This window comes from Dysidea avara, chromosome 4 (genome assembly GCF_963678975.1).
Source record: "Dysidea avara chromosome 4, odDysAvar1.4, whole genome shotgun sequence".
Lineage (NCBI taxonomy): Eukaryota > Metazoa > Porifera > Demospongiae > Dictyoceratida > Dysideidae > Dysidea > Dysidea avara.
In genome coordinates, this window is record NC_089275.1 from 43,569,767 (window position 1) to 43,591,764 (window position 21,998).

The 21,998-nt window shown below is 37.5% G+C and overlaps 1 protein-coding gene across 3 annotated transcripts in view; it reads right to left on the bottom strand.

Moving 5' to 3' along the window:
* The window catches only part of LOC136252280 (uncharacterized), a 97,682-nt gene that overhangs the window by 37,656 nt on the left and 38,028 nt on the right, over window positions 1-21,998 (bottom strand). For 2 of the 3 annotated variants that reach the window (XM_066044688.1, XM_066044687.1), the window contains exons 5-7: window positions 10,886-10,963; window positions 10,167-10,253; window positions 10,042-10,107 (exon numbers count right to left, since the gene is read on the bottom strand). In XM_066044688.1, the coding sequence (XP_065900760.1) occupies window positions 10,042-10,107; window positions 10,167-10,253; window positions 10,886-10,963 (231 nt within the window). Of the gene's footprint in view, window positions 1-1,546; window positions 1,658-10,041; window positions 10,108-10,166; window positions 10,254-10,885; window positions 10,964-21,998 lie in introns of those variants that run through there. The other variant, XM_066044689.1, reaches the window with a different exon arrangement.

Genomic DNA, 21,998 nt, shown 5'->3' on the forward strand with positions numbered 1-21,998 from the left:
TCTGGATTCCACTCATCTTCTTGCTCTATTTTATAATTCTATAAGAAGCCTAGCCATCTCCTCCCACTCACCACCTCTATTTTCACTATCACCTTTAATATTAGGCAGTGGATATTGAACCAAAAGTCAGTTCAATAACATACCAACTTAATGAACCGACAGTAAAACTTAAACAAAAAAGTTGCTAAAAAAACTCAAAACATCTGGGGCTCAAGCCCTGGACTATCAGTGTGTTACACCAACTGCACTACTACCGCTATCTACCCACCTCCTACGTCACTCAAGAAGTAACCTGCATATAGTAAGAATAGGTGAAGAAGAAACCAAAGCTGAACCCAACCCTAACCTTAATGCTAACTCGATGTTTGGCTGCTAAGCATAATGATGTCTTTCACTGTCTGTATGAAGGTAAGTCTTTGGTGAGTTTTAGAGTAATTGGTGTTATTCACAAAATAAAAACTTTTGGTTCAGTACCCACTTCCTTACCACTACTCACTTTAAAAATGCTGCCCAAAACGGGGCATATTTTGAGCATCAGAAACTTATATACATACCCACTAGTTTTGTCGCAGTTCTCAGTAATGAAACTAAAAGTTTCCAGTACCACCCAGTTATAGAACTAGAACAGGAAATGGAATAATAATTTTGTTTTTACTCCACACTGGAACTAAAACTGGGACTATAAAGAAATGTATCAAGTACTGGAGATAATATTGGAACTAAAATTAGTCATTTATCAATAAAAATAGAAGATGTACTGTATTATTATTATTATTATTATTATTATTATTAGGACCGCGTCACATACAACCAAGTACATACACCAACGTGACAGCCCCCCGGTGAGGCTATTAGGTGGTGAATGCATTATCCCCAAATCAACTCAATATGTCACAGTAGTGACAGATATAACACAATAGTGGCATCGTAACTAAAGGCCACCAGTAGCTAAGTGCCAGTACATCATTAGTGTGGTATAAATGGCACAGTGATGTGTACAAAGTATATGTATACAAAACATACAGGAGAGAACTATACATTATTGCAGTATTGTATGCAGCAATACATTATAGGCAACATCACCATGCAGATAAAAATTATTAGCCAATATACAGCAATGCATATCAACATCAACTAGAGCTAAGTAAGGTTCATCAGTGATGTAGCAATGGCACAGTGATGGGTGACACACTATAGTTATGCATACACAACTTTCAGGAGATAGCTACACAATGCTGTAGGCATATGCAAGCCAGATGAACCAGATAAAAGAAGACAGCCAAGCCACTAGAGCCTAGTAGCTACGCCAGGTGAAGGCAAAAAAGATTAAGCACGTATTGAATTGCCTGACACCAACACAAAGAAAGTTCGCCATGCCAGCTGCACAAGACAAAATTGTTTACTTGTATTTTATATGTAACTGTAAGCTTATTGTAAAGAGCGTGGCATATGTCAGTTTAATGTTTTCTTGTATTGTTTATTTACATGAATGAATCCACTGGCAGCTGGCATGGAGACTTGAGATGTTACAAACATAAAAACTTACTTGTAATCTTCTTGTTTACACAAGTGGCTTCTGGCTCTCCTGCACGGGCATCACTAATCTTCTTCGCCAATCTTCTTCGTGCAATATGTAAGTACTTAAACAAGGGTGTGGTACTGGGCGTTATATAGAATTACACGTATGGTCAAGTCATCAGCACAAACAGGAGCAACGATTATACGTTTGTGCCTTCATTCACAGGCGAATCTATCCCCGGTTAGTTCATGTCTCTAGGCCTCGTAGTTTTCTCAAACATTAATTATTAATTATTTAATTATTTATTTATTTATTTATTTATTTATGACGTAATTTTAACCGCGTTTCGTATTATTCTTAGTACTTGGTTGTATAATTATTATTATGTATAATTGGTCAAAAAGAAGACAGAGTCTTATAAAACCAATCTCAATTAAATCATACAAATGAAAAACGTTGATTATACAAAAAATGATCTAAATTAGTCTTAAAACTTAGTACATTGGGAGAAGTGGCAATTTCATTGGGTAAGGAATTCCAGTTATTGATTATTCTCTGTGAAAAGGCAAAGCGTCGTGTTGAAGTCTTATTAAATTTCTTATAAATCTTAAATCCATTAGATCTAGTACTGTAACTGGTGTTCATTGTAAAAAAAATTCTTTATCTACTAATACTGCTCCATTCAAAATTTTATATGTCATAATTAAGTCCATACGATTTCGACGGTAAGATAAACTAGGTAAATTAAGGCTTTGTAGTCTGTCAGAATAGGGTAAGTTTTGAAGGGTAGGTATCAACTTTGTGGCTCTTTTTTGAATATTTTCCAGCTCACGGATGTTTCCCAAATGATGAGGATTCCATATGGTAGAGGCATAGTCTAGAATTGGTCTTACAAGTGTGGTGTAAAGTAATCGTATTACAACAGGATCTCTGGAATTAAAGTTTCGTTTAATGGTGCCTAACACATTGTTGGCTTTGTGTATTATTTGATTAATGTGTGTCTTGAAATGTAAGTTTTCATCAAATGTGACACCCAAATCTTTCTCCTCTTGAACAGTACTAATAGGGTGTGCATCATTGTTTATGTAAAAGTAATACTGCCTGGATGTAGATTTGGGGCCAATACTCATATGCTTACACTTAGGGAAGTTTAGAAATGACAACCAAGTACCACACCACTCAAGCACAAAGTTTAAATCTTGTTGCAACAGATCAGTATCAACAGGTGAGGTGATAGGACGATATAATTTGGTATCATCAGCAAACAGACCTGACAAACTTAGTAAAGCATCTGGCAAGTCATTAACATATATGATGAAAAGGGTAGGTCCTAAAACACTACCTTGTGGGATGCCACTAATTACATTAGTCCAGTCAGAATAAGATCCACGAACTGAGGCTCTCTGTTTTCTGTTTGACAAAAAAAAATTCTAACTAATTAAGCACATTACCTTGAATCCCATAAGCTTTCAATTTAGTCATTAAACGTCTGTGTGGCACCTTGTCAAATGCTTTTTGAAAATCTAAATAGATTACATCAATACTTGTACCATCTTCAATAACTCTACTCCAATGTTCCATAATTGTCAACAATTGAGCTTCACAGGATCTTTTGCTTCTAAACCCAAACTGTTCATTACTAAAGAAATTATTAGATGCAAAATATGACATTATCTTGTCTCTGATGATGGCTTCTAAAAGTCTGCAGAAGATGGCAGTTAGACTAATAGGGTGATAATTGTTTGGGAGCTTTCTGTCACCTTTTTTAAATATTGGTGTTATTGTAGCTTCTTTCCAGCTTAATGGCAAGGTTGCTTCTTCTAAGGATTTGTTGTAAAGGTAGTAGAGTGGTACAATAAGTCCATCTTTTACATTTTTCAGCACTTGTGGGTGGCATTTATCTGGACCACATGATTTGTTTTAGTTTAAGGCGATTGAGCTGATGTAAGACATCCTCATGAGTTATCTCAGTATGCTGGAGTGTACTGCCATTTGATCTGTCAGGTAATGTTGGTACCTCAGATGTAGGTTCATCAGTATACACACTAGTAAAAAAGTCATTAAGATGGTTAGCCACTTCATGATCAGAACAAGTTAAGGTACCATCATCTTTAAGTAATTTGTCTACGTCTACTCGTACCTTGGTATTACTTCTGACATATTTCCAAAACAGGTTGGGGTTGTGTTGAATGTCTCTTGCTAATTTGGTTTCAAATGTTGACTTGGCATGTTTAACAGCTGCAGTAGCATTGTTTCTACACTTGTTATACGAGATGTAATCAACATGGCGTTTGGTGGCCTTATAAGTATTCCATGTTTTATGTTTAAGCTTGATTGCTTTGAGTGTAGGCCAATCCAGCCATTTTGGTTTGGGCTTAGAGCTAGCAGTTTTAACTGGAATATACTTGTCAATCAAGTTTAATAGTTTAGTATGAAAACACAGCCACATAGATTCCATATCTTGTCCTTCAAATAGTTGTGCCCAATTAGTATCAAGTAATTCATGTGTCATGGATCTATAGTCTCCACGTCCACATAAATATTTGAGAACATTAACACATTCTATAGAATGATAACACAAAAATTCAAAACTGATAACAACATGATCACTTTTGCCAAGTGGAGGCAATGAAGTGAGATCTGTCACTTCATGTTGGTCGGTACTTAAGATAAGATCTAATATAGATGGAGATTGGTCATTTCTATATCTAGTTGGAAATGTAACATGTTGAGTGTTAAAAAGGTCATCAAGTAATGATAAAAATGCCCCATCACAACCACAATTTGATGTTGTACTCAGTATATTCCAATTTATATGAGGCATGTTAAAGTCTCCAGCTATAAGTAAATGTGATACACCTGTATTAGTAGCTTGCGTAAGTAAGGAACATAAGATATTAAAATTATCGATATTACTATTGGGAGAACGATAGATTACACCAAATAATAAGCAGTCTTTGTTGGTTAAGGAAATTCGACACCATATGGATTCCAAAAATGAACTAGAACTCAGAGCATCATCCTTATATGCCTGTAAGTCTGATTTTACAAAAATACATACGCCACGTTGTTGAGAGTTAGTAGTATTTTGTATAGTTTTGTACCCATCAATGTTAAATTCTATATTAGAGCCACCAAATTTGCAGTTTACCTCAGTAATAGCCACTATGTCAGGTTTGTCGATGGTAAGTCTAGATTGTAGTTCATTGAATTTGTTAGACAAGGAGTCAGCATTAGTATACCAGCACTTTAATGATTTATGCGTTGCCACTGAATCTTTAGGATTAATGGTATTAGAATTAAAATCATTGCAATGTTCAAGGTCAAGTCCATGAAAGGCAGCTGAAAGCAAGGGGTTGGGGTTACCCATTCTGATCATTAGTTGCCGCACTTTGGGTGGTGTCCATAGCAGCACTTGGAGGATTAGGTTCAACAGAGTTGGCTTTCTTGACAATTTTTCCCCTTTGTATTATCAAATCTTTTTCACCATCTTTCTTGCGTTGAAGTAATTCATCACGTAAACGTTTGTTTTCACGTCTTTCATTTAAAGATAAGTCAGGGGTTACATAAACTTTCTGAAAAGAACTTGAACTTTCCCTTAACTTCTTAGTGTTTGATAAAATTTTACGTTTTTGGTTAAGATTACTAAGTTGAACTTTCATAAGTCTGGAGCGGCCATCAAGTTTCTTTCCCAGTCGTGTAATGTTAACAATGTCAACAGGACCAGCATCAATACTTTTAGCAATATCAGCAACAGATTTAGTATCATGAGCAATACGTACAGATGGTTCAGTGGCAGTGGACTCAAGAGCATTATGTATAATTATATTCAGTTTACGGGTTTCCCTGTCCCTGTATTCATCAATTACATGGGTAGCCATTGTTTCAGTAATTTGGGAAGTCTTGCTTGGTATAGAAGTAGTACTTGCAGTAGGTACAGAGCTGGTTGTCAACTTTTCTTCAAGTTGCTGAAAATGAGCATTAATGTGGTCATTGACTTTTGCCATCAAGTAATGCAGCCACTGTCACCATCGTCACACTGGCTGCATTTCAGGACTTCAGTTACTTGAGTTGTGGACCCTTTATTAGCATTTAAAGTTGATACCTTCTCCTTAGCATTCTGTATCCTTGATTGGGAAGCATTATATGGCTTTTTCTGACCCTTGTTTTTTGTATTTAGGCATTTTCCTAAAACTAATCTATATAGTGTTCACCCCAAAAGTCATTCAAAAAACTGATGAATTAAAGTCCGCTGGAAAGTCAAAGGTATCTCCTTGGTGCTTCTCACAACAATAAAGGGTTTAAGTTTGTACAAATCGGTCAATTTAAGGAAGAAACAATATAATAAAAATCAGTCACTAATACCACAATCAATTATTCAATGTACTCTTTATAGTTTGTGTGTGGATAACACGCTTTGTGTGCTGAGAAAAGCAACAACTAAAATTAATCTTAATAGCAGGTCGTATAGCTTCAATCATTGGACTGGACTGGTGGACTTATTCTATCTACCCATTGGCCATTAAATTTAGAGTTGATTCTTCCTCCTACAGTACTTCTACCTTCTTAAGTAGAGGAAGTTGATCATGCATCATAGCCCTATGACATATTGGTAAGTTTTATTGCACAACCAAAACTGGAGCTTGAAATTAGCATTGTTATTTTCTAGCCTTTTCATCACATTCACGCAAAGTACACAGTATGCATATTTTTGTATCTTAGCTAAGAAAACCAGACAAAGTGCTGTGTGGATGACAGAAGGGTGCTGGAGCCATAATTTGTGATTGCATGGTCTGGGAAAACCAGTCTTATCGCCCATGACAGCAGATTAGATGTTTTACCAAGAACACAAAGCTGCATGAATGAACTACCAAATTTCAAAGCCTTGATTGATTTGCTTTTGCTGGCAGCTTTTTCCAAGCATGGTGGTGATCCATACAAGCACTCTAGGGCTCTAATAGAGCTCTGGACAGATAGCTGTATGTGGCTGTACAGCTCCATGGTGCTGTCAGACCTTCAGTAAAGTACTAATAATAATAAATACTTAGGTTAAAAGGAAGATTAACTTCATCCCACTTGGGCGTGGCACTTAACTGAACATTGGGTGGCCTGCAGTTTGAATCCTAAGGTAGGATCCGCAACGCGAAAAATCGATATCCTCCAATCAACTACCTAACTATTGTCATGTGTTAGGCTAAGTGTAACTTGAATAACACCAGCGTGGCAACCAAGTTTGTCACTTTCTTCTGGTTGAAAACGACACAAATGTCTTAAAATCACGTGATTTTTCGCTGCAGCGGTTCGTAGGGTTCTTCGTATGCCACGATATTCACTCTCAACATTGTTCAAGTAGTCTATCATCAACTCAAAGTATTGGTGGTTTGATTTTATTGGTCAGTTTCTGGTGGCAGCACGATCTGTGCAGCTTTTTGACGACAGACGAAATGTTTCCTCCTCTGGAGCACAGGACAAGCAGAGCAGCAACTGCGCCGTGGGTCAGCAATGACCAGTACTAGGTAAAGTACCTGCATGCGGAGTATGGTTATAATTGAAGCTTGTTAGCCATCTGGCTGAGCCATCTATATGCTGAAATTCGGCCAAAATGACGCGAATTTTGCAAACAAATACCAGAATGGTTGATACATCAGTGAGACAGTCTCCAACAGCAAGGATACGAAGCTTATAAACACCTAACAATACGGCTATATCGCCCAGTAAACGCATAGAGCAGTCCAATGCATGAAATAGGCACTCACGTGATTGATATTCAAATCTCCGAAAATACAACTATAATCTATTCCAATGACCTTAAAATCACTTGAAATCAAGTGACAATCAGTTTGTGTGCGTTAAATTCAGCATCTCGACTAGCCCAGCAGTCTAAGACTTTTCCTACGATACCAATACCATCATAGTACAAAACACACCTGCACTGGCCCAGACCACGTCTGAGTGAACAATTAACACAAATATTTACAAAATGAGCACATTGCATGGTTCCTATTCAGAAATGAAAGCGATTTCATGGGTATTTCCGCAATTTGAATTTCTATCACGTGAGTGCCTATTTCATGCACTGGATTGCTCTATGCGTTTACTGGGCGAGATAGCCGTATTGTTAGGTGTTTATAAGCTTCGTATCCTTGCTGTTGGAGACTGTCTCACTGATGTATCAACCATTCTGGTATTTGTTTGCAAAATTCGCATCATTTTGGCCGAATTTCAGCATATAGATGGCTCAGCCAGATGGCTAACAAGCTTCAATTATAACCATACTCCACATGCAGGTACTTTACCCAGTACTGGTCATTGCTGACCCACGGTGCAGTTGCTGCTCTGCTTGTCCTGTGCTCCAGAGGAGGAAACATTTTGTCTGTCGTCAAAAAGCTGCACAGATCGTGCTGCCACCAGAAACTGACCAATAAAATCAAACCACCAATACTTTGAGTTGATGATAGACTACTTGAACAATGTTGAGAGTGAATATCGTGGCATACGAAGAACCCTACGAACTGCTGAAGCGAAAAATCACATGATTTTAAGACATTTGTATCGTTTTCTACCAGAAGAAAGTGACAAACTTGGCTGCCACGCTGGTGTTGTTCAAGTTACACTTAGCCTAGCACATGACAATAGTTAGGTAGTTGATTGGAGGATATCGATTTTTCGCATTGCGGACCCTACCTAAGGTTGGAAGGATTTTTCCTTTGTTTGGTCCATTTTCTGTTTCTCTTTATTGGCTAAGTGTAAATTCGACACTAAGCACATAATAAAATGCAGCAGCAATACAAAGTAAAAATCAAGTTATTACTATTATATGTTTCTTGTTTCTATATGGTTTCAGTTATATTATCACTTTAATTATAGCTACATCACTTATAGTTCTTAACTACTTTACAACAGTTAGGAAATCAGTAGTCCCTATTTCAGTATTACATTAGGTAATCTAAAGGCTGCAGTACAAGTTGCTGTGAGACTTTCTGTGCTGGCCAATCATAATAATAAAATCCTGTTCCTTCCTCCCCCCCCCTTCCCACACCACCCCTTCTGGAGCTCACCTGATACAGTCAACATCAAGTTAAAACTATCTAAAATGGTAGGAAACTTAGTTGTTAGCTACTTGTACAATGAATGTTCTGGAAGGTAAGGAATTGATGTAAAACATGTAAAAATATGGTACATGAGATTCAACCAATGGCAATCTATGTACAACACACTGAATGCTTAAAACCGACACTTCTCAATACTTTCAAAATTTAATATGCAATTTTCCCAGACCAGGTTTCATTTATCGATATTAATTTGTGCATTAGAATACTTTATATTAATACTGAAGTGTTGGGGTTGAATAAGTTAAACTTTTCTTTGAGATTACGAGATGTGTAACCAACCTTCTCTGCTTGTCAAGAATTTAACATCGACATTCTTAAGATGTTGAATTTTGCTATACTGCTATAAAAGAAATTGTACTGCTACACTGAATGTATGAGTACGAGGTTTCATTTAGGAGAGGGGCAAGGGCCCCACTTATCAAACTCTTAAATTTCAACCAATAGTTTAAAGTGTATCAGAATGCATTACAAACATTACTTCCCAGTCATTCACCAGAAGCAATTAGAGAGTCTAAAACACACAAAAAAAATCCCAGAGCAGTGTGTCAATCTCAGCTACATGTCTGAGAATTAACCAAAAACAATCTAAAATAAAAAAATTCCTGAAGGGGTATGTCATTCCCAGGTATCTGAGAATAAACCTGGTCCAAATGCAATTGAATCTAAGAGAGTTTAAAATACAAAAAAATATAAAAAATCTGCAGTGGCATGTTATTTAGAGGTACCTCAGAATGTACCAGAAGTAACCTAAGAGAGCCTAAAGTGCAAACTTTTCCTGAAGCAGCAAGTCATTCTCAGGTACCTGAGAATGCACCACAATAAATCTGAGAGTCTAAAATACAAAAATTCCCAGGTGGACATGCATGTGGTAAGCACATGTATCTTTACACCATCCCTCCCACCTCGCTTGAGTCATTTTATAATCAAAGGCCTGAAATGAACCTATCAGCTACATTGCATTTTTTCTATATAGCTTAAGTTTGTGTCCTTGCATATAGTTCTGTAATAGCTGTTTTACCTAATATCTTACAGGTACATGAAACAGTCCTCATAATTTAGCACATACATACTATGTATTGTTCTAGAAATAAACTAATGTTATAGTTATGGAATTAGAACCAGAACTGTAATTCTAAAGGTTATGGTTCCACAACTGAAACTGGAATTCTAAATGTTTATGGTTCCAGAACTGGAACTGAAATAACAAACTGGTACTGGAAGAACACCAGTACCCAAATTGAGTTATAGCTAATAAACTGGTGAAAATTCTATTTGTATAGCTTTAGGGCACTATGACGTTTCTACACAATTATCACTTAAAACTGCCATAGCTACTAACGAAGCTATGTGTGCATCAAAGCCAGGTTGTACCAAATTCAGTCACATATAATGAAATGTTGCAATACATACTTCTTCGATATTCTGACCGGTATCAGTGCTTATCTCAATGTACACAGCTCTGTGCTGTTCTGCAAACTAAAAATGGACAAATTGCTTGTTCACATTATATACATGTACCACAACATTGCATGTACCTTTGTAGCTTCCTCAACTGAAACTTTCCGTAAATTCTTCAAATGACACCTGTTACCAACCACTACCATTTCAAAATCACTGGAATACTAAACAACCACACATACATGTGTGAAATATACTATGTATATCACAAATAACAAACCTGTGGTAAGCTATTAGAGTAAAAATTCATTGTCCTTGAAGTTTATAAGTATACAAATATGGCTCACTGTAACTATTAATCTAAACCCTAATGTAATTATGTTAAAGCATTTATATCACGACAATTCACATGCCAGGAAATAAGTGTTTTACCTTTGTTCAATTTATTGCATGGCATGTGAATTTATACATCATCTCTATCTACAGTTGTAAAGTATTTTCAAGGTCCAAGCTATGGTACTGCCCAAGTGCACTCGCTTGCACGCTCAACTTTGCTCGAGACTATAAAAATCACTAAGTAATGGGCATGGAAACTGCTTTGCTCACGATTCTCATGAACAAAACAGCTGCCATGCTGTCTCGCAAGCGAAACAGTTTCCACACCCTTTAATTAGCGATTTTTTAAAATCTTGAGGAAAGTTGCACATGTGAGCGAGTGTGACGTTGCGCTTGGGCAGTACTGTAGCACAATTTTTATTTCCTACTAAAGCAATAAAATGGTATGGAAATTTGTTGAGATGATCACATGTATACAGTATAATGTTCCTATTACCGTACACAGCAATTATCAAATCACCTTGTATATCTCCTGCATCCAATAATCCAATCTTTGAAATGTTTTACGATTAGTGATGTCAAAAATCAACATGATGCCCTACAACACTAATGTCAAACACTATTGTAGTATTGTTTAAGTAGGGATTGCTTAAAAGTGACCTGTGCTGCCAAAAATGCTGTGATTAATAAACATCATCCTAGAAATATTTTACGAGACAAAAATCACAATTATATTGGTCCATTTAACACAAATACAGCAATAAAATCACAAGAAAACACTTACAGGGGATGTGCTCATGCATAACTTGGGACCACACAGGAACTCAGATCAAAGAGTGTCATGAATTTCAGGTCAGTTGACATAATTATAGAGGAATTGCATTATTGCAATTGTTTTACTTGTTCTTTTATAGTTCTTAATTATCAGTATACATAGACTGTAGTGACATCAAGGGCATCGTGAATTTCTTGGTCAGTCTACTACACACTAAGGAATATTGTGAATGCTTCCAGGATTACATCACTATACCACTGTATCGTGAGAAATTAATATCAAAAACAATTAATATGTGATGTTTATCATGTTATATATGTGTATATTAACATGAGCCATGATGTGGTATATGCTGTTCAGCTTGTTTGAAGACAACCAGAACTTTTTATTTACTCCACACTCTTAATTCTTTGTAATGACAAGTCACAAAGGTTAAAATGATTGTAATACACCGAGTGGTATGCAGAACTAAATAGAGTCTGAAAGGATTTATGCTTGAGACGCTTTTCCTAGGGAACTTATGTTCTTGACATTTTCACAACTTGTTTGTGAAACGGTACAGTACTACTGTTTAAGTACGGATCCCGAAAATTTCATATGCCACCAAAAATTCTGCATTTAAAATCATCCTAGAGACATTTTATGCCACGAAAATCACCTTTACAGAATAGTACTAGTCCAAATAATATATAATACAGCATTAAATATAACAAAACACTTACAGGTGGCCAGATATAGAATTTTTAAAAATCTCCAAAACTCACATTTTGCCTGCCTGACCACAGTCACAAGGCTAGAGGCCAAACGAAGCAGAGAACAGCTGCCATTTTACGCCACAATAACAAACGCCAGTGGGATGTGCCTTTCGGGGTTCTGAAGAGCATAGGCCCTCTGTGCCTTGTCTTTTCTTTTATCTTCAATCAGGCTGCTTGTCTTCTTCATCCAGCAAATCCATATTGAGGCATTAATTTTCCACATCAACTCTTTCTTTGAGCAGCAGATTTAGACACCACTGCATTTCAGAAGTGCTTCAGTCCCAGTGCTACTATATAAGAGACATACTAGCTAGATCTGCCTGCAACTCCGCAATTGGGATCCGTTCACGATAGGTTCATGACCCTTCCCATCTAATAAAGATCGGACTAATAGCAATAGAGTACAGAGACCACATGCACCTCTTAACAGTCTAGCTATTTACTTATCAGTAAACACGATGACCTCACACTACAAAAAAATATGTATTTACACCTATGTACTACACTAGTGCATATGTAGTGCATATAGTTAACTGTATGCACTACATATGTGAACCAGTGTACATACTAGTCACATATAAACCAGTGCAAATATTATAATTATTTGTGACAGTTTGCATGTGTATCACACACAGTTAACTTATGCGTTTCATATGTGCTACATATGTATTGCAGATCACGTGTCATATTCACCACATATTTAGTAAAATGTAAATATAAAGTTAATACGATTGCACATGAAGGACATAATATGTGATGCACATGTAACAAATCATACATTTAATAGCATAAAGACTTATTTTATTTGTGCGTGTGCAAATACACACTCTGCATGTACATTCTTATGTTCTATGTTCACATGCCTTAGACTATAATTATATAAAGCCCCGAATCAATTCAAGAAGTGAAGCTTGCAATTGATGGAACGTAATAATAAAAATTGGCACAATTGCATGCTTAGCCTAGCTAGCTAGTCAACTTTCAACACCACCATGCAAATTATTTTACAATCTTTTACTGGTGTTACATACAAAGTAATAATCAATCAAACTATATAGCTAGTTTCTGTTCACTAACAATTCTATACAAGCTTTCAGCCCTCTTAGCAGGTCCAACACAAAACACAACGTATCGGAATTCACAAACGTATAATATAAAAGTACGAATTTCACTGAGCATGAAACAGTCAATACAAAACTGTATATAACAATATGATAGTACCATGCATGTTCCTAAAGAAACAGCTTTCTTCTGATGGGATTAACTACCAGTACACTTTCACGATCAATGTTCACTACACAAGTAGCACACACCTCAAGAACTCTTATCAATGGCATATAAGATGCAGGACCCTGTAATTTATATAAATCTTTGCTCCAAATCTCTACAGGGTCTAAATTTTGAATATTTCTTAATCGGTGCTCTTGAAACCATCTAACTTTAACCATCACAACTTCTTTAAACTGCTGCTCGATCAAAACGTTTTGACTAAAAAAGAAAACAATTTCACCTGCACACAAATGAACTGGATTCGTGGTTATATTGCCATTATCGCCACTCCAATATACTTTGATGCATGTAGATTTACCTTGCTTGTCAGTTTCTAAACGCTGTGACCACCACTCAGCAACTTTGTACTTTCTATATGCTTGTGGAACATGCAAAACATCTCCTCCAGGAATAAACAAAGCATATGATTGTTGTAAATATCGGAGCTCACCAGCATCAAAAAACTGTACTACAGATGGGGGTAGTAGCTTAACACATATGTTATCCAGATACTGTAATGATGGGATAACTGTTTCTTTTGATATAGACAGATTCTCCAGCAAAGTTGTGTCAGAATTACAATGCTGATTGTAAAGAGTTTCAGTTGAGGTTCCACCTGTATTTGGGCCAAGAAGCTGTCCAAATAAAATAAGTGCTTATCCATGCATTCTCAGATGAACTCCTAACACTCTCATTGACAAACTGCCTCATTATTTGAATTTCTACAGATAACTGATTAGTGTGATATTTACCAAGTAAACCATTGATTGTATCTTTCAAAACTAAATAACCAAAATCCGTAACAAGGACCATAATCTTTGTAACAGGATGATAAATGTAGGTGCAGGTGACAATTTATAGTCAAAAATTTGGGGCCATACAACTGCTCTGCAGCTATAAAAAATCTTCGCATGAGATCATGAGCTTGATCAATCTCGATTAAGGAGACTACAGGAGAACTATAAATTTTACAGGCTGAAACAAAATAATTCCAACAGGTTAAATGTTCTGATGGCAAAATGTCGAACAACGAAATAAGAGAAAATATCAATGTCCAATTTTTCCATTCATCTGCGGTCAAACTTGAAAAGGACAAGGTGATTTTCCGTGGTATTCGACCAATGTTTCCAGTGTACATACAATTGTCTACCCTTTCTTGTATCATACTTAAGTTGCTGTTTGTCAAAATATCAAGCCACTGCTTTTGCATAATTCGCTTAGCACTACCAAGAAACAAATTGTGCATTGGGTCTATAATGGCAAACCTAACACAATCGTAGTATGGTAAATACATCAATTGTGTAAAACGGCTACCACATTCAAGCTCAAGGGAATCTTTAGCAGATCGACTCAATGCTTTTAATGTGCACAATGCATTTCTTTTATGTTCATCATGAATCTTTGGACTACCTAAATGCACTCCTGAAAAGTCGACTCTATTTAGTTCCTCATTTGTTGGAAAATTCTTTTTACACTTGAAGCATGCATGATGAGACAAAAAGCCAACGAATCCTCCCAACTTGTATGTAGCTGGGATGTCACAAACAGAGCCAAGCAAAGCAGCATATCCAGTCACAACATTTCCTTTATGTTCCATGGTGAACCCATCTTCCCAGAGTGAATTAAGCTCTTTTACCAATGGTCTTAGAAATGAATTCATTTCACAATAGTTTGGTTCAGATGGACCAGGAATTATCCCCGCCACTATAATATTTTGTGGTTTAAAGTGTATGGATCTTGGTAGATTTAAAATTACCAAGTACAGTACTCCTACACTGTACTGGGAGTGCTTGTATGGTTGAAACCAGTCACAGTTTAACAATAGGCCAATATTGTGAGGCATGGATAAAAAAGGCTTTCCTTGATAAATTTGAAAGTCTTTCCATACTTGGCCATCATACACATCTGCAAGCATGCCTTCAGGAATCTTACGATTTCTCCATAACTCACACTTATCTAGTAAGTCACCATTTTTCAAAAGTGATTGCAGGCTATTTCTGATTGAATTGTAACAGTAACACTTGATTGGATAGAACTTCTTCGTTGTTTTAGTGACTACCTCTTTAACCAGTCTATGATCACAAGGTTGTCTACGGGAAACATGTGGATGGTTGCAAAACGTAACGTGACTACAGGCTTTAGGAGATTCAACACCAGTTATGCTTGTAGAAATGCACTCCTTGAATTCATATAGAGAATTACACTTGGGACAAATGACATACTTTTTAAACTTATCACGCAAAATCCCAAAGTCCTTTTTCAGCATGTACAAAGATGTTGGAAATTCTGATGTAAAGTCAGCTAGTTCAGGGGCTTGTGATGTTAAAGATGACAAAATGTAGTGTAAAAATTTGATTATTTGTTGAAGAGCAGATGCAGAAATGGAATAAAATGAGGCCCACAGTAGCAAAAACAACGTGGTTACCCTGATCAGCATTGTGGAGTTATTCACTTTGCTTTGTTCATCCTCATCTAAACTAAAATCTCTGTTCAATTCAGTTTCATCCACATCCCAGTATTCTGCAGCTGCACATTCACTTTCCTCTGAACAGCTGCAAAAACTATCAGAATCACAATCCAATAAATCCACACCTAAGCCCTCAGAATCAACAATTTCGTAATCACCATTACCACAGCTGGCTGGGTTTCCTTCCTTTTCATAACAGCATCTATTTACACAGATATGAGAAAATTTCATTCTCATGCATTTGTATCTGCCTATTGGGGCTCGCAGGTGGCATAGCTACCACCTTGCACTACACAGTACAGGCATGGCAAAGAAAATATAGAACTAAATAGACATGCAACACAAGCATAAAGACAGGACTATTACGTGTTTCAAGCAGGACAATTATGGACTGGATGTCTGATGTGGTGTATAGCAGCTTTTAGAATAATGCTGCTCAAAATAGACTAGCAGGTTGCTACTGACTACTGCATGCATGGATTGTGGCTTGAGCATATAAGGCTTAAGCAAGCACGTTGCCAATTTCTGTTACTAAATTATAGCTGTATATTTTCTATTCTAGAAATCATACTTGACATTCTGGTCAACTGTCTCACAAATGGATGGTAAACGTTAAGTGGGCATGGTAGCTTAAGCAACAGCACTGGTTCAAGATAAACACATCTATTTAAATACATTTGTTCCAGGTTTGATGACAATGCAAACAAGGAAGCAAACAAATTATAATTACTGATGGAAAATATTATGGCTGTCAACAAAAATATTACACCATGTACCGTCAAGCCACAAGTCCTATATTGTTCGTTAAATTTATTTTGTGACTTTTCCATTGCAGGTGACTAATGGTAGATTAGCTACTCAGCCTACAAATTTTCATGGAGTCTGGGCACAGATCTAACAGTGACATAACATTTTAAAAATATATATATATAAAAGCTATGTATAGAGTAGCTACAATGCCACAGTGGTGGTGGTACGAACACAATAGTAATGGGGGACACGCTCCCTGGTCAGGTCTAGAATCGCTAGTGAGCCCCTTATTGCTCATTTATAGTTATCAGTGCATACCAGTTATAATCTTGTCTTCTTCGGTGTCTGAATCTGGCAAGTTGGGTAGAACATCGATTCTCCCCATACTCCGTTTCGTCCATTCCTCTGTGTTTGGATCGAAGAACTCTGCTTTGTGCCTCTTATAAGTACGTTCAGCTATGTTTTCATTGCAGTATTCACAAAAGCAACGTCGTCTCTTGCTACTCATAATTCACACATGCTACTACACGATAGCTATCACGTGAAAGCCTTTAGTGTAGAGCGTTTTCATTTCCATGGTAACGAATAATGACGTAAGGGCACACCTACGTTCGCCATATTGTTGAACCATGTTGCGGTAGTGATTGTTGTTTTAACAGCATTTATATTGTGAATACAATGGTTAACTGTGCTATTGTTGGCTGTTCTAGTGACAGTAGCAAGCCTGGAAGGAACAATTGCTCATTTCACAAGCTACCAACCATAATCACTCACCAAGGACCTCAAATGGTGGAAATAACGACGGAAAGGAGAAGAGTCTGGTTATCAGTCATCTCTAGAGATGATTTGCCATCTTTAAAAAATGTTTATGTTTGCAGTAAACATTTTGCAAGCGGTAAGTGCTACAAACTAGGTGTGTTGTGCTGTACTAATTCATTTTATTTAGGTAAACCAGCATATGTTATGAAAATTGATGTTGACTGGGCTCCTTGCATTAACCTAGGGCATGACAAGGTCAATGTGAGTACTTTGCAAGCAGCTAGTGATAGGGCAATACGAACTGGCAAAGAATGGAGGAAGCTGCAACCTCATCTTCTGTTACCTCTTCCAGTGTTGATGCACAAGTATCAGAGGAAGATACTGGCCATGTGTTTGTTACTGAGGGTACTCAAACTGATCAAGGAGTATTGTGTCACAGTAAAACAGTGCAAACAACTCCACCTCAGACTTGTGATGTTGGTGTTCAAACAGATGACTGGAATTTTTTCGATGAGAAGGTTTTTTTTGTCAGATGATTCCAAGGTACATTACTATACTGGGCTGACCAAGTGTGTACTATTGCTGTCAACATTCGAGTTTGTGATGAAGCCCTTTTGTAATGGAGAGAAACGAGCGTTCTACTGGCATTCATTCCTCATAGTTCTTTTAAAGTTGAGGCTTAATCTGGGACTGCAAGACATAGCATATAGATTGAATGTATCACTAGCTACTGTGTCACGTTCATTCCATGCAATACTAAATGTTATGATGGTACGTTTGCAGTGGCTTATAAAATGGCCAGAGAGGGAGCAGCTGTGGAAAACTATGCCAAACTGTTTTCGTGCCTGCTATGGAACTAAGGTAGTGGCAACTGTCAACTGTTACGAGATAAAGATTGAAACACCGTCTCATTTAGTAGCCAAGTCAGCAACATGGTCACAATATAAACATGCTAACACTGCTAAAGTGTTCATCTCAATGTGTCCACAAGGAGTAACTACCTTTGTTTCATGTGCCTGGGGAGGAAGAGTAAGTGATAAACACTTGACTGTCAACAGTGGCTTTCTATCAAAATTATTGCCTGGAGACATCGTCCTTGCTGACCGTGGTTTTGACGTTGATGAGGATGTTGCCAGAATGCAGGCAACTTTACAAATACCCGCATTCACACGTAGACGTGTGCAGTTGTCTCCACAAGATCTTGAGAAAACTCGACAACTGGCAAATGTCCGTATACACATTGAGAGGGTGATAGGTGCTACAAGGCAGAGATACTCTATTCTGATGAGTTGTATCCCCATAGACGTTGTGAAACCTAAGGCAGATGGAGAGAAAGCTACTATAATTATTTGTTCAACATTAAATAATTTATGTAAATCTGTAGTTCCTAATAATTAATTTCATTACATGATAAGTATTGTAACTTTACATTAATATAATAACATTATTTCTTTTGCTTCTTCCTTGTAAATTGAGGCAACTTACGACAGTTTGCACAATACCACTAGTTGGCACGTGGAGGTTTCTCCAGTTTAAGGCATAAGAGGTGGAACCATTGACCATTTTCACAATCATTATCACATCCAACCATCTCACTGCCCTTGTCTTCCTTGCAGTAGCAATAAGTATAAGTATCACTAACAGCTGAAGCTGCTGCAGTCTGTGCAGGCATAACTTGTTCTCGAGAATGCCATTTTGCCAACAGTTCTGGAAGAATACATAATTCAAAAAAACTAGAACTTTTGTCAACTATTTCTTTGATCAGGTGGTCATCTCGAAATATTCTCTGGATTGAGATGCTTGCATTACCATCACGAAAAGTGGCAACTACAAAATCAGCATAATCAGCAGAACACACATAGAGCTGAGTCTGTACTTGACAGTAGTACATGTGTGTTTTCAAAAGGTTGCCATGTAGGGAGCTGATGATGGTTCACCATCGCAAACGCAATAAGGGCACCTGACTTCCAGTATCCCAATTCCAGTGCAACATTCACACTGGATATTACCATCCGGACTAGCCCTTTAATGAAGGGATACGTGATGCTAATAGTAAACCCACTTTCCTTGCAAACAAAGCCAGAGTGAACATCTTTCATTATGTCTGCATATGCTGACCTTGCTGACGTCTCATGTTCACACCCCCACTTAGTAGCCTTAGATGAGAAATTATGTATCTCTGGATAACAAATTCGCCGAATCAGACTCTGTTAAGGGTTTCCAGGATCTGTAACACAGACGTGCTTCATGACAGAGGCTGTTATCCTTCCAGCTCTTTGAACAACCAGGCTGTACTCTTACTCTGGTGGCGAGTAGCTTCTTCAACTGTGCTAATTTCTTCTTCTGTAATTGTCTACATTACTTGCTCACACACTGCCATCAGCTCTGGATATGTCAGTTCTTCATTTTCTGGCTGGTACAAGTCTCTCAATGGAGATAGTAAGTTGATGACAGGAGAAACGGTCTTGAATTTATCCGAAAGTGGTGAGACAATTGAATTAATCACAGGATCAAACCTTTCATTTTCCGTCAAGAATGCTAATTTGTCTTCATATGAAGGCGGAGTCTGCAAAAATTGAAAAAAAACTAAAATCAGCTAAAGACTTTTCATTGCCTGGAATAGACTCTGAATGATATGTCCATTATTTGAGCATAAGGTATTGTTTCCACTAAGCGTGGCTCCTTCCACACACAACCTATCTACGTAAAAGTTGTGGAAACCCGTGATGCTGATTCAAGATAAAATAAAATAGCTGCAACATGGGAACAAACTTCACCTAGGCCTGCCATGCAGGTGCAGTGACCTGCCTCAACTGTACCATCATGCTCACATGTCACCCAACTGTTTACTGGTGGATCATTGGCACGCTGGGAGTGTCTCACCTATTGTACAAATAAGTGAAGTGATTGCATGTGTAGCTAGCTAAAATATTTACCTTTGATACTGCAGCAAACTTTTTGTCAAATCGTTTTGAACCCAGGTAGTTCACAAATTCGCAAAGGAAGTATTTGTACGCATCAAGGCTTTTATGAGCTTTAAACCGTTGTGAAGTACAAAAGCTGTGTCCCAGGACCAAGTAGTTGAAGATGTCTGTGTTCGTGACAGGTGGAAAAATGCCTTTCATCAATTCAGAGGGTGGAATCAAATACGGGTCTTGAATTCCAGATAGCTTCTCGAGGTATCTCCTCTTATTACTGACAGACAACTCCTGAGCATAGTTCGTAATCACAATCCAGTTCAACAATATGGCGACTGTGGGTGTGTCCTGTACGTCATTGTTCATTACCATGGAAATGAAAACGCTCTATTAGTGGGAAAATTGGTTGACAGGTGCTTCTCAATATGGCAGGTAGCAGTACAAGTGTTACACCATCGCGGCTAAATCAGCGATTGACTTCCGCTGTGAGTACTCCTTGTAGTTCCAGTGGAGGAGGGATAATGACGCCACGAAGACCTACTTCAACTGCCACAGCCGAAATCCGAAATGACGATGGGAGTGATGCCAATAGGACAGGGGACACTGAAAGGTAGCATAAATGCATGGTTACTTTTAAATGCGTAGCATGATTACAAATATTTTGTGTTGATTAGAAATGAACGGGGCAGTATGACGTAGATGGCTGGTATGAAAAAAATCTATGAAGAGTAGAAAAAGCTTAATTCCTCAACCAAAAAACTGGAACAAATGGTGGAAGAGATGAAATATGAGAAAGAACAATCTGTATCATCACGCAAAATGCCGATACCGCGTGACTTAAGTGTAAGCCTTATAGCATCAAATGCTAGCTTGCATATAGTGCTTTTATAGGCATTGGTTCATGAGGTCTTTGCTGAAGGAGAAGCACAATGGGACTACTCTGTGCAGTATGCTGCATGGCTCAAGATAAACACATTTATTTTATTACATTTGTCCAGGTTTGATGACAATGCAAACAAGGAAACAAACAAGTTACTGATGGAAAATATTATGGCTGTCAACAAAAATGAGGATATTACACCATGTACAGTCAAGTGTAAGTCTAATACTGTTTGTCAAATTTTATTTTGTGATTTTGCATTGCAGGTGCTTTACGTGTTTATTTTAAATCTAAGAAAAGTCAGGATGCTCGCAGAAAGTCCGGAAAATAAAAAAAGAATCACGAAAGCGTCAACAGCGTCATAATGTGAGTTTGTATGCAATCTACCCATGTATCAATATTGTTCTGCCACAGAAAGCACACGCACACAAAAGGATTTTGGAAAAATCAAAATCAATCAATGAGGAAACCAAATCAAGGGTCTTTGAAGTCTTGAAACCTGAATTTATGTCGTCAGAAGATTCTGCCACAGACGAAGAAGAGACAAATGATACTATAGAAAGTGATAGTGACGATGAAACTACAAGGGGAACGTCGACACAACCAAAAAAGAAACTGATAAGGCACAGAATCAAATGGAGAAGTAGAGAGTGCCAAGAGATGATAGACAGTCTTGACCGAAAGCTGAAACGAAAGCGTACGTACATCCCATGCACAGGCCATGTGTTTAAAGGTGGAAACAGGTGGCAATTCAACTAGACCTAAACCTGACAGCTTTCTGGAGCGGGCAACGGAATTATTTGACTGAACACGTTGATCGTTGTGTATAATACTGTATATATCATAACCATTATTTGACAAAATTGACTTTTTGACAATAGGTATATGCACACCAGTTTCCATATGTAGCAAATTCCAGATGTAAGCAAAAGTGCATATGTACCACATAAATACAAATACCTTATTGACATCATATGCAGCACACATGTACTACAGTATTACATATACATTTTTTTTGTGGTGTCATCCCAGCCCTTATTGGTCTAACTAGCTGCACACC